This window comes from Diadema antillarum, unplaced genomic scaffold (genome assembly GCF_040938485.1).
Source record: "Diadema antillarum isolate AM-2024a unplaced genomic scaffold, OU_Dant_1.0 seq00000329_RagTag, whole genome shotgun sequence".
Lineage (NCBI taxonomy): Eukaryota > Metazoa > Echinodermata > Echinoidea > Diadematoida > Diadematidae > Diadema > Diadema antillarum.
Window position 1 is genome coordinate 1,074,540 of NW_027271346.1, and position 14,400 is coordinate 1,088,939.

A 14,400-nucleotide genomic window follows, 5' to 3' on the forward strand; every position below is an offset into this window, starting at 1 on the left:
CGGATGTTGAAAGTAACTTCGGCTGAGCCAGAGTTATTGCCGAAAAATGAAACATACAAATTGAATTAAAATACTGCAAAGATGGATTGAAGTGGCCCCTGTCATACACCAAAGGCATAATGTTCACCGGCTAGAAGTGAAAATCCTTATTATCAGTGCTAAAAGAGTATGACACCAATTCGCAAATGCTCCCTCATGTGCATCAGGATTATACCGTGTGCCCAGTGTGAGAGGTTTTTTTGTCGAGATTATTCCTCCCCCAGCTCCTAAAGGTACATGTATTGATTTTTTAGGTCGGATCTCCATTCTTGTCTGTTCATAGGCTCAGGGTGGGAGGGGCGTGCGGAGTGAACGAACTTTTCTTTCCATTCTCGTATATGTTCGTACTGTCTTACTTTCGAATGCAATATGCCTGCGTCATCGATTTGAATATTACGTAAGATATGTTTGACTTGTGGAATCTCCTAGGCTGCATTCTCGTTTCAGAACTATCGCATTTACCACAGTCCCACTGCCCTCTTTGCTCATAAATCAATCACATCTCCTTCATCTTTTCTCTTTCTATGAAGATTACCAGAACATTACAAATAACTGTCTTATTTCCTTTGCCTATTTCTGTCTACTTCTTTGAAGAGTCATACAAGTTCTGCTCCTAGCCGCGGTCACACTGACAAACAATCGAGAAGTTTGGCGGGGGTTTGGAAATATCCCTAGTTTGAGTGGGAGGTTTCACGGGGAGTTTCGCTAGAAGTTTCGCGGGAAATCTGCGGTCACCCTGGCAAAACTTCAAAATCTTATAGATCGCGATCTTAAAGGGACTGTACAGTACTGGTTGAGGTGGGGATTCAGGTTTATAACATTCCTAAGTGAGATAATGAGAAACCTCTTATGAAATATGAAAGAGTACGATGTAATCTTAAGAAGGATTCAACATTTATTTGATGAAAATTGGTTTTCAAATGGCTGAGATATCCAAAAAAAAATGATAATAATAAAAGGCGACAGGCCACGCCTTTTATTAGGATCTCTTTGTTTCACCTTGTTTTTGGATATCTCAGCCATTTCAAAACCGATTTCCATCAAATAAACTTTTGATACCCCTTAGCATTGCATGCTCTTTGACATCTCATAGAGTGGTTCCTGAATATCTCGCAAAACGTTAAAAGTTAAATCCTCACCTCAACCAGAACTGTACACACCCTTTAAACTTTTCGATCTTTTGCCAATGTTGCAAGCTTTAATTCAATAAGAGTTTGACTCTGAGGAATGTGCAAAATAATGGAATGTGTCCTTTTGTTCACAATAATCACACAAGCAAGACTATTTTTCTTTCCCGGCCTAGTGTTATGCGTACGGTAAGTAAAATATTTATTTTTTCATGACTATAAACACGTGGAAGCTGTAGACAAAGTGAGTGAAGAGAAAAACCAAAGTTCGGAAATTTAGCAAATTTTCTGTGCACAATGGGCTCTCACCGTACGTTGTGTGCTAGACGGATGCCTCTCCTCGCCTGCTTATTCTGTCTCCCTTCTGATATCCCTTCGTTAGCTTCTAGGGAACAGTTTTCCTCTCCCAGACAAGTATGAAAAAAAAATGGACAGTTGTACATGCTGTTCCATGACATCTCCTCCTGCGACAGTTACTCCCATAAAATATCTGCATGCTATTAGCCAAACATAAATTCTTCCCACAAACAAAACCCTAACCCTAATCCTAATCCTAACAATAACAACAACAACATCAACAACAACTAAACCCAAGCCCTATTACAGCCCTAACCCTAAGTCCTTGGAGAAAATGAAACCGGAGCAATTGTCGCAGGAGCAAATGTCGTGTTACCGGTACATGCATCATTACCATCAGAAATGTTAGATGGTATTCAGAGTTTTGTTCTATATTTTGGATTGAGAGAGAGAGAGAGAGAGAGAGAGAGAGAGAGAGAGGGGGGGGGGACATCGGGATGAACCCTAAAGAGAAAGAAAATAAGATGCTTTATAGTTATCGGGAACTGCAAATCAAAGGCTTCTATTAAAACTGTTTATAGTTATAAATAAGTCGGTTGTTGTTTATAAGGATGGGTTACTGCCAAGAAACCTAGTGAGAAAGGGACCAAGTGGGACATCGCTAATGTGTTTACCTGTGTATTATCGAACTCTGATATCTTCATTAACAATAATCTTTAAAGCCTGAAGACGGATGAATTGAAATGCCCACTCTTTACAGCACAATAAGAGTGTTGTTGTTGTTGTTGTTGTTCATTTTCCATCTGTGAAGATGGCTGGATAGCCCATATTCAGCTACACTAAGCTGGTCTTCCATGGGGTCCAGTTGGATGTGGGGTAGGACCACTTCACCGGGTTAGACACCCTGCTCTTTGCGATGAATGAATGAAGCGGGATCTTTTACGTGCATGAGCTGTGACTCTCTCATACACGGGACCTCCATTTTATGTCCTATCCGAGGGACATATTACTCTCTCTCCTTCAGTGGTGCGAGAGAATTAGGTGGTATGGAGTATGCGATTTTCAGAATAAAACGACAAATGCAACTGCCCTTTTTTCAGGGAGTGAGGTTGGGTTATGCTGAGAACGTGGACTGGGAATCTAGGGAACAGAAAGATGAGTGACATTATTATTGTGGCAAAAGAGGATCAGAAGATATGGCAAAGAGATGACAAAAAAGGAAGGACAGCTACGGAGATTTAAAGGTAGTGAAATATATCGGATAAAGAAAGTGACGTAACGGTAAGGCGCGGGTTGGATGTAATACGTGAAAAGACAAAGACGTGGCAATGTATTGGGAGAAAAGAGAGAGAGTCAACATTACACTTGGAAAGTTAGAGTGAAATCTACAAAGTAACGAAATTTTGTTTGCAACAAGCAGGAATTGCAAGTACAATGTAGTTGAATCTACGAAGGGAGGGGATAGCCCACAATAAGTGTATCGTTATCTTGAACTCGTCAGAACATAGAGTAGCATCATGTTATAGACATATCAAGAAAGATGAAAATGACGTGTCACTTATTATTATACACTTTAAATATCCTCTCAAATGGCATTAAACCGAAAAAAAAAACAAAAAAAATTCTCGGATCACCTAAAAACAAACAAAGTAGTAGTACTGGTGTCAGGATCCCGTAGGCCCTAGTTTCCGTCTTGCTTGCTGATATTAACATACTAATTCTTCATTATTGTCTCATGTATCTCACAGGGGAAATCCAGTCCAACTGTAAGTTAGTCTGATTAGAAAGGATAAAATTTTGATCGAAAATCGGATGAAAAATAAGGAAGTTATGACATTTTCAAGTTTCGCTATTATTTGGGGAACAATTCTTGAACAGTCAATATTAATATGCAAATGGCAAAGTGAGCATGTCATTCCCTTACACATAAAATTTTGACATTTCTAATTTTTCATTCAAACGCAATTATGTCCAAGGCTCAAATCCTCGTATATCTAACTGATCACTATTCTGAAGTTAATCAACCAGGAATAGCATCATGTTTCAGACTTTAAAGACGAAACATTTCATTTTCGTCAATTTTTTTTTTTTTTTTTTGTTCACAATCGACGGAAAATTGTGAGGGTATGACATGGTTAGCTCACTCATTTGCATATTCATATCCACTGTACAAGAACTGTTTTGCAGAAATTAGCAAAACTTCAAAATGTCATAACTTCCTTATTTTTCATCCTATTTCAGTCAAATTTTCCCATTGAACTCGTAAGATTTTACTCTTTTTGTATCAGACTAACTTAGGCCTATATTATTTGGTCTGGATTTCCCCTGTAATTAGGCTTAAGGCATAAGAAATCATCAGGTTCTGCACAAGGATTCGTAATTACGTATTAATGATCGAAACACTCACTGCAAACATAATAGATGGGTTACTTACAAAAAAAAATGAAATGTCACGATTCATCATGACAACAGAGTTGTACAAGAATATGGATTACAAGTCATATAGGCCAATACTACGACGACATCTTCTTACCTGCACACCGCGGATCTGCATGTTCCCATTATGGACGAGTTGAAGACGGTTCAACGAACTTTACGGAGCTGCCCATTAAGTCAACACACTTTCGCTTGCGCAACACCACAAGAATAAAACACGTCTACATTATTGAGCCTCCAAGAAAGAAGGAACTAAAATAATGTCTTACTTTGTAAGACACTATACTCAGGGACAGTCAAGCCAATCTGGTGCTTTGCATTATCGAGTCTTCAAAAAACGGGCTAGGAAAAAAAAACAATAGCGACGACACATAATCTGAGTTTCCTGCAATGTCTGTGAACTTTAGAATATTGATGAGTGCTATGAAAGATCTTTAGCACTTGTATCCCTCTGTGCAAATTGAATTGAAAAGTCGTAGCTGCTGATCTACTATTCTAACAAACATGTCTGAAAAAGGAACCAGTGCATGGGAATCAAACCTGTCACATACTGTGATTTCCGACGTTAAAAAAAAAGTGTATAGGGTCTATACAGCGTAAACGGCTAGATGTTACTGTCGATGGCATGGACTCTGCAAATCGGGATCAAACAGCTCACACCTCACACCTCACAGAGATGGTCCGAGATGTGCGGATAGGACCAGAGCTGGATGATAATCAACTCAACAGTAGAGCACCCCTTCTTCAGGAGTACATGAAGGCCATGACTGGTATGCCCAGATGGACGAAATAGGGTGATAAAAGGGTCCACAATATTTGGGTCTATCATTTTTTTCACCAGGCACCTTATCTCGCAGAGCATATTTGCGGTAAAGGATAGGCTTGTACAACTCTTGATTTGTTTCTTGTCAACTACCCTCCTTCTGAAGTAGAGAAGTAATTTTGTATGACATGAGACTGGTTGACAATCATCATCCCCGTAAAGTTGTGATGGTGAAGAAGCAAGGTGGCGCCATTCGATTTTGTCGTGACTACCGGAGATTGAACCAAGTGACAATGTAGCTGAAGCCGGGCAAATTCCTGACCACAACTAAATTTTAAAAACCGCCGAGACATATGATGGCATTTTCTTTGCACATCACATTTTCATTTGGCAGTTCAAGGGGGGGGGGGGGGGGGGGGGGGTTCAACCCCCAACAAAACGCACGCGCTACCACCTTTGTTGAGAAGGTTACACATGCGATAGGTACATTTTTTACGTACAATGGACATCTTCTTGGGCTTCTCATGCCCATGGCTTTTGACACAATTAATATCATACTTCTCTCAAAATTATCCCATAACGGCACACATCGTCATGAAAATGCACGTCAAAAGCTATAATTCCAGAATGAAAACAACTGAATGTGTTGTTCAACAAGGAAGTTCGCTCGGCCTATTGCAAGTAATCATTTACATCAATGACAGGTCCTCAGACAATTCGCGGATGACTCCAACCTTTTCTACTCTCATCCTGAACCCATTATTTCAATAAGAACAGTTACTGATGAATTAAAGAAATTTAACTAATGGATTTACGCTAATAAATTGTCATTAAACTTTGAAAAGACAAAGTTACACAGTATTGTATGCTTTTTTGTTTAATTATAACTGCAACCACCTCCCAAGATGATTCACAGTTTATTCCATCGAAATAGTCATGTACACAAAATTCCCATACGAAGATCCAATAAATTCCATCTCTCCTAAATGAGAACTGTACATATCCCAGATACATTGGACCAAATTTTAGATTAGCTTAGATAGCAGTTTAGCATAATCTTAAAAGTTTAAATACATTTAAATATAAACTGAAGAATATTCGTTCTCTGTACATAAAGCACTAGACAATTAAATTGTTCATATAATTATCTTCGTATCGTCACTTGTCCTGGCGATCGAGTGGCGTGTTCACAGACCTCGCTTCCTTTCTTTCCTGCTCCTTCTCCTTTCTCCTTGTTCTTCGTTCTGTTGTAATGTCATTGTGTTCTTTCTTTGATCTTGCTACAATATTGCATCTTTTGTTCACGTGATGTGCATTTTTTTTCTTTACGTCACCAACTGCGCATTCGCATGTATTTTTGTTTTTGTCATATTTTCCTGGTGCATATGGTTTAATGAATAGCGTTTATGTACAGTAACATTGATATCTTATAATGTACTTTCTCTGTACTTTAAAAACAAGTTTTGTTTACAATATGTTTTTATATCATTATAGCATCATATAATATATTGGTTATCAAAATGCTCTTTCGAGTGATTCATGTCTATTATTTGTCATTTCTATAATTTACTTTTTGTCGCCGCTGCAATGTAAGTTTTGTTTTCTCATTATGTAATCATTACTATGTCTTGCACTCCTTACAAATACAACAATGTGAATTGTCAAAAGTAGTATATGATGCTTTGTGTTATGTATTACTTCTTGTTGGACAGAGATTAATCATAATTGAATTGAATTAAGGCATGCACATGGAGAGATGGACTCGACAGCGTTCTACTATAGTCATTCTCGGTATTGATAAGGCACATTCTGCTGACGGTATACTAGTACGCCACTTGGGTCTTGATCAGGTACGCTGAGAGGGCGGAGAAACTACCCCGACATCACCGCAGGCCATGCTGATCGAACTGCATCGGCACACTTCTCCCTATGGGAACATCATCCCAGCATGGCACGTGGACACAGTGGCGTATCTAGGGAAAACAGCGCCCGGGGCAAGCGCGGAAATCTACGCCCCTAATTTCTGAAAAAGTGTTCAACCCCAACTCCATCCCGGTAGGGACTTTATGCTTTTTCATGAAATTATATGCTTTTTCAAGCACTTAAAAATTGGTCTTTTGAGAGTGATTTAAATGTAATAAATTGTGATAAACTTTGGCGAGCGAGCGCAGCGAGCGAGCCGAAAATTTTTGTATTTCAGATTACAAAAAATGGAATTCTTGTCATTTTTTGCTTACTAAATCTTACAATTCTAATCAAGATATAGTAACGGCCTTATAGATAACGATTTATACCAATAAACTAAAATACTCAAACTTAGCACGCGCGAGCGAACCGAAATTTGTATATTTCCGCGTCATCATCACGTTTTGTTCTTTTCTTTTTTTTTGTGACAAATTTTGGCGAGCGAGCGCAGCGAGCGAGCCGAAAATTTTTGTATTTCAGCTTACAAAACATGGAATTCTTGTTATATTTTGCTTATCAATTCTTACAATTCTAATCAAGATATAGTGACGGCCTAATAGATAACAACGATTTATACCAACAAACTGAGGAGTTGAAAAAATACTCTAAATTACTACTCGCGAGTGTGCCGAAATTTGTATATTTCCGCGTCATCACCACGTTTTGTTCTTATCTTCTTCTCTTTTTTTTTTTAATAAATTTTGGCGAGCGAGCGCAGCGAGCGAGCCGAAAATTTTTGTATTTCAGCTTACAAAACATGCAATTCTTGTCATTTTTTTTTTATTAAATCTTACAATTCTAATCAAGAATAGTGACGGCCTTATAGATAACGATTTATACCCAACAAACTGAGGACTTGAAAAAATACTCTAAATTAGTACGAGCGAGTGAGCCGAAATTTGTATATTTCCGCGTCATCATCACATTTTGTTCTTTTCTTTCTTTTTTCGTTGATAAATTTTGGCGAGCGAGCGCAGCGAGCGAGCCGAAAATTTTGTATTTCAGCTTACAAAACATGGAATTCTTGTCATTTTTTGCTTATTAAATCTTACAATTCTAATCACGATATAGTGACGGCCTTATAGATAACGATTTATACCCAACAAACAGAGGACTTGAAAAAATACTCTAAATTAGTACGAGCGAGTGAGCCGAAATTTGTATATTTCCGCGTCATCATTACGTTTTGTTCTTATCTTGTTTGATTTTTTTTGCGCCCCCCCCCCCATGTTCGAAACCGTTGGCGCCCTCCTTTGATCCAATCGGCGATCGCTTCAGAACGAAAGAAATTGCAGCCGCTGCTCCGTGTAACATTTTGCCTGTTGAATATAAAATGACATGTGTGAACACAATATACATTGTCATTTTGTCCGCATCATCATCATGTTTTGTTTTTATCTTGTTTGATTTGGTTTTCTGCATCCCCCCCCCCCCCCGGTCCGGGCGAGGGTTTTTCTTCTTCTTCTTCTTCTTCTTCTTCTTCCTTTTCTTACCCTTTTTTCTTTTTTTTTTCTTCTTCTTCTTCGTTTTTTTTTTCGGTTTTTTTTTTCGTTTTTGGCGCCCCAAGGAGTGGCGCCCGGGGCACGTGCCCCCCTTGCCCCCCCCCCCCCTAGATACGCCACTGCGTGGACATAGCTATCAACCACACGAGTGCTCATACTAAACTAGAATCTAGCTTTGGTATTATAGAGCTCACACCTGTAAATAAAATGGAGTGTCCCACACCCCTTCACAAATTCGTACCAAAGATACCAAAATAAATGAAGAAAAAAATTAATAAAAAATCAGTAATGCAGTTTGGCATAAAACTGAATAGCTGCAGATATTGAGTATGAATTCCTCTACAAACTGCATTTTAGTTTGAAGATGAAAGCTTTTCTCATGGAATTTGAAGGGAGTATTTTTCATTGGGTGCATGTACAGAAAATAGGTGATTTTTTTGAGTGAAAAGAACTCGTAGTCTGGCTTTGCGGAACCTTGGACAGAGTTTGAGCTGAAGAACCCGCCTTGGAAATTTGATGGATGACAGGGTATAACTCACTTATCCAGGTTAGTGAAGATGAAACACTTCATTTCTCCCAGCTATTTCACAGAACTTTTTGAATTTTGAATTTTAACAGACGTCTCTATGGGGAATTATTTACCCGTGTGAGCCCTATAATGCGGCGATCATATTCATGACGACAAGTCTTTTTCGATTTTTTTCGATTCTATTTTGTTTAAGGTAAACATTTTTGTTTTTTAAATGAATACATGTATACAACATGTGTTGCGTATTGTATGTTTTATGCTTTTTTTAAAATCTTGAATCGAAGTTTTTGATATTTTGATGTAATGGTTTTTTTTTTTTTGCGCGTAAAATGGATGATTGTAAAGAACGTAGAGAACACTGATAAATTTTGTTATAACGCTTTATAGAAGCCGAACTGTTGCTATCACTATAGAGCTCCATGTCGAATCTGAACAAAATCCGTCAAGAAACGTACATAGCGAGTGTTGCGCCACAAAATGTGACGCGGCGGCGAAGGTGACAGCGTAACACAACTGCTGAGACCGAAATATCATTCGGAACCATGGACCGCAGTCAGTGTGTATACGCCTTTCTCTGAACTCTTATCAAATCACTGTTCACGTTCTTTGCTCTAGGAGCGCTGAAAGAAGGAAATGGGGGCTATCAGATGCCACGAGCATCGACTTTCAATCGTGGATGTTTGTTATTATCACAATCATCCTGCGTCCATGATAATAACAATAATGATGATAATTATGACAAATCTAAAAAGTTTCAAAGCGCTTTACATATAACACCACCAATGAACACTGTAGAAGTGTCAATATGAACATCGGAAATAAACATATAACATTGTATAAATCAACTACAAATACAATAAAATCATATAGAATTATATATACTTCTTCAAATATATGGGTCTTTAGTTTCCTTTTAAAAACGCCAATGAAGGCAGAGTACTTAATATTGGTAGGGAGGTTGTTCCAGAGAAGGGGACACAAACGGAAAAAGCGCAATCACCATATCGGTTGTGTGTACGAGGGCCAAGTGTAAGTGGCCTAGGCTATTCTACTGCCTGCTATGAAGGGCTTTAACGTGATATTATTACATAGTACATGTAGATGTAAAATACGCTGTGATCGAATCTAATGTTAACTGCCACCATTTGGGTTAGATATTTTCCACTTCTCTTTTTCTTTCTCTTTTTTACCCCTCATCCAGAACACGTTCCTCTTCTATCGCGCTGCATTAATATAAGCGCGTATTCTGTAGGAATTGATGAATTGTCATAGTCTACACAATATCATTCAAATACAACTAGATTATAAACATCTACACAGACAGAAAATAGTTGCATTCTAGTAGAGGGTCACAATGACTCATCGTTAACGGAAATACAGACACGAAGAGGATTTCCACAGCGGAACAACACGATGTTCCTTTCTAATCGCAATGTAGGAATAGTTTGGATACGACCGCTCTGTAGTGTGGTATACTTTGCGCTGTTAAGAAGACTTGTTTGAACTATCCAGTCATTAACGGTTACTGTGATTCACACATGTTATATGATAACGGAGATATATCAACTATCAGAGTAAACTGAACTATTCTGACGCCGTCAGTTATTATTGGCTTGTTCATGGATTCAACAATGCTGAAAGAGATCACCTGTTCTCTCTGTGATCAGGTCGCGAGAGATCAGCGTTTACTGGGTTGTTTGCATTCATTCTGTCTCAGTTGTCTATCCAAGGGACTTAAAAGGAACGGTAGTATGAGGGAGAGAGTCGCTTGCATAAGTTGCTCAGTGTGTGATCACGTGACATATCTCTCATTCCCCGGTGATACAGATCCGACATGTGAGGAATATCTCAGCAGCCTGAAGGAAAATATTCTCATCAAACATCTGCCACACGAGATGCAAAAGGCCACGGCTGGTTCAATAGGAATGCAGATCCAACGAACAAATCGCTTAGTAACCAGTGATACGAGGAAGTTGGAAGACATCAGTAAGGGAGGATGCATCAGCGCTCGTGAAGAAAATGAAATTATTGGTGTGAGCAAGGCTTTAGCTGATCAGGTTGTAAAAGACCACGATGATGGGAATACCCACATTTCTACACCGGTTGTGTTAGAGCAATGTTCACTACACGGAGGGGACCACAAGAAATTCTTCTGTGAAACCTGCATGCGCCTAGTGTGTGGTTCGTGTGTCATTCTGGAACATGGGAATAGAGGCCACTCCTGCACTACAAGGGCAGAAGCGAGAGAAAAATTCAGAGCAGAATTTGGATCGCTGCTTGTCGAGACGGACTCTTTGTTGGGCATCGTGCAGAGGAAAGTTACTGAAGTTGACAGGAGCATTGAAAAAGTAAATTTACCGTCAGAGCGCAATCCACAAACATTCCTTATCATTAAAAAGTGTATACTGCATAACTTTGCAAGTCCTAACTTCACAAATTAAGCTACGGATTGCATTCAATATTTTGAATTCTGGTCAGGCAATACATGTATGTGTAGGCCTACTGAGTTTCATGAAGATACCTCAAGCCATTTCCAAGATATGGAGGGGGAAAAGAAGTTCAATTTTAGCATTTTCACTTGACTTTTGGCATGTGAACCTATAGAAATGACCCGAAACTTTCCCTAGAGAAGTTTTATTTTGTAATGCATGGCAGGGGCTGAGGAACGTTTTCGCAGGGGGGGGGGGGGAGCTGTGGACAAGGTAGGGGAAGGAGGGGGTCAAGGTCAATCGAAACCCCAGCAGAGACTGGAAAAATAGAAAACAAAACCCTTGAAATTTTCCGTCATTTTCCCCCCAATATTTCCCCCTGGTTTTCACTGTTTTTTTCTTTATTTTACTTTACTTTTCTTTTTTTTTTTACTTTACTTTTCTTTTTTTCTGCAGCCCCTTGAAATGCGCACTCTGAGTTTCATGAAAATACTTTCAGGCATTGCAGAGATATAGAGGAAACCATGAAATCTTAGAATTTGACCATGACCTTTTTACCTTTGACCTTGAGCACACGAGACCACAATTTGATAGGCGCGGCTTCATATACACATATTACGCAATATTTATGCCCATTGTCATCTGGATATGTCAAGCTGTTCGTATAAGTTGTGCCGTCCACAATTATGGACGGACGGACAACCGGAAAAGATAATGCTTCCAGTGACACTTCATGGCGGAGGCATATAGAAGAATAATGATCAGGATGTTGAAAAATGTGCTCCTCGCCCCCCCCCCCCCCCGACAAAGGAAAGTCATAGATACACACACCACACACACACATACACGCACTGACGATAGTGCCATTGATTTTGTCCAAAACAGCAATTAGATTGCTACCTTAATTTTCACAAAATCAATTACCTTCACTTTTTGAGCTATTTTTTCAAATCATTTGCACTAAATTTCTTCACATGTTTGTCTAAAATTCATATCAGGTACCCGTGACATTACAAGGTATTCGGAAAGATGTCATGGACGTCTGTGAGGAGGCAATGAGGAAGTTCACAGAGCGACTGCAAGAGAAAAGAAATCTGCTTCTCAAACGACTTGACTCAATCGAGAAATCTGGTATAGAACAACTGAATACATCTAGAAAAGAGGGACAGATGATAGAGACCCGTCTAAGCAGAGCAGTCGAGTACGGGAAGGCTGTGCAGACATTGGGCAATCCAGAGGAGATGTCGGATTGGATACAAGCTTTGCAAACTACCGTAGACTCCATCCCCGCTCGTGACTGGGAGCTAAGAGGCATAGACTCAGATATAGCTGCACTGGACCCAGAACTAGTCTTTACACAGAGAGAGGAAGAAAGCTCATCCATCAAGCCATGTTGGTGCCATATTGGACACCTTTTGCGACCAGGGAAGTGGAAGCTGGTAGAAAGGCGTAAGTTCAATCTGCCATTGGGGGACTCAGTAACTGCACTTGTTGCAAAGGAAGATGGAGAGATGCTCCTAGCATATCATATGAGTGGGGTACACTTGCTTGATAAATGTGCAAAAACACAGACAAACATAATATGCTCTTCCCTCGACACAGTGATAGACATGTGTCTTGTGGATGAAAAAAGTGTTGCTGTGCTCAATAGCCATGGTACTCTCAACCTTGTGCAATTACCCAGTGGCACCAAGACAGACTTTTATCAAGCAAACAGTTCAAGACTCACATGCTTGACTGCAACCCAAAGCGGTACTCTTGTCACAGGGTTGGAAAAGCAAAATGCCCTTTTTGTTTTGAATGATGATGGATCCACCAACATATTACGACTACAATCCACAAGCAATCCGCCATATCGTCTAGCAGCAACATCAAACCACTTCGTAATTGTGCATCACCCAGCTACTGTTTCGATCATCGATGCTTTTGGCAAGCTTCAGCATCAAATTCATGAAAAGGATTGGGCTTTCGCTTCCGTGTGCACATCACATGACGACACTTTCTTTGTGCTTTCATCTAGGGAGAACGATTTGAAGTCGATCTCGATTAGTCGATATTCTGTGGACGGACGGCTCAAAGAACGTGTAGTTGAAGATTTGAAGATCGAAGCACTGGGATGGCTGAATCCCCGGATGAGTGCTCCATCTTCTAAAGCTCTGGTTGTGTGTGCAGAGAATGAGATTATTCACTTTCACAGGGAGGTACTTGTCCTTGATGAAGATGAATAAATTAGGATCAATTAATGAAAGGACGAAAATTGTGATGACCTACGATGTACATATTATACATGTAGTCATACAGTGGACTTCGTTATAAAGAGGTCGAGTATAACAAAACCCTCTTTATAACAAGGTGATTTCACAGGACTCAACTCTTTATCTCCTTATTTTGTACCCTGATATAGTGAGAAACCTGATATAACAAGGCAATAGACATTGTTTATAGGTCCTCGTTAGAGCAAGGTTCCCCTGTTCACAATCATTATGCATTAAGAATCACACTTATGCTTTGTCTTATACATGGACAACACTGAATAATACCAATGCATATTACATGGTATCTGAACATCTGAAATTTGTTTCACTTCCCAAGCCAATTTCCTTTTTATATACACATGTACATTGTAGTATCAAATCTGACATATCTTTGCCAATATTGGTAAATATTTGCATTGAAGTTTCTTATTGGTCACAGTACTGTCACAGAAATCACAACTAATGACCTCTTTTAGTGCATTTTCTATTTATGTTAAGTCCCCCCGTAGACACACACACACACACACACTATACATGCCTCAAAGCTTGATAGCAGACATTAGTGACAATGACACAGCTGATCATTTGAGGTTATGGTGAATACTAGGCTGAGTAGAGCCTTTAGAGGGGATGGCTAGTAACTGATCAGTGGGAATCAGAGAGAATGCTGGGGGATGATTGTTCCAATCCTTGTGGGATTCATTTAAGAGTGCATTATATATCTATTATTCTGTGAAAATTATTTGCTTCAGAATGGTCTCATATTCAAGTAATGTGCAGTTCAATGTTTCCAGGTTAGCATGCCTGTACAGTGTCAGGATTAACGATCTCTCGCCAAATACAGTACAAACGATCTAAAAAAAAAATAAAATTACAAATGAGGACCATTTTCAGGCAGTAACTTCATGAAAACTTAAGTGGTTAGGGGTAAACAAATGGAAATTATTATTAAATAATAAATAGTGTCCATGTGAAGTGCCACTCTATATACTACACTAACTCTGTCTGTAGCCAAGAAGTTGGTCTGATATCATTTGATGAAACAATGCTGTCCTTCC

The 14,400-nt window shown here is 39.3% G+C and overlaps 1 protein-coding gene across 1 annotated transcript; it reads left to right on the plus strand.

The window, feature by feature from the left end:
- The first annotated feature begins 4,524 nt into the window (after positions 1-4,524).
- LOC139730702 (uncharacterized) lies at positions 4,525-13,315 on the plus strand. The gene is made up of 4 exons (XM_071641568.1): positions 4,525-4,669; positions 10,486-11,075; positions 12,086-12,536; positions 12,855-13,315. The coding sequence occupies exons 1-4, from the start codon at positions 4,525-4,527 to the stop codon at positions 13,313-13,315; spliced, it is 1,647 nt and encodes a 548-aa protein (XP_071497669.1).
- Positions 13,316-14,400: the final 1,085 nt, after the last annotated feature.

Excerpts from the sequence above, each read along its gene's own strand:
- LOC139730702 (XM_071641568.1), top strand. The coding sequence starts at position 4,525 with ATGGACTCTGCAAATCGGGATCAAACAGCTCACACCTCACACCTCACA. Across the intron at positions 4,670-10,485 it reads GTACATGAAGGCCATGACTG|ATCCGACATGTGAGGAATAT; the intron begins GTATGCCCAGAT and ends CCGGTGATACAG. Across the intron at positions 12,537-12,854 it reads GTGGAAGCTGGTAGAAAGGC|GGTTGGAAAAGCAAAATGCC; the intron begins GTAAGTTCAATC and ends CTCTTGTCACAG.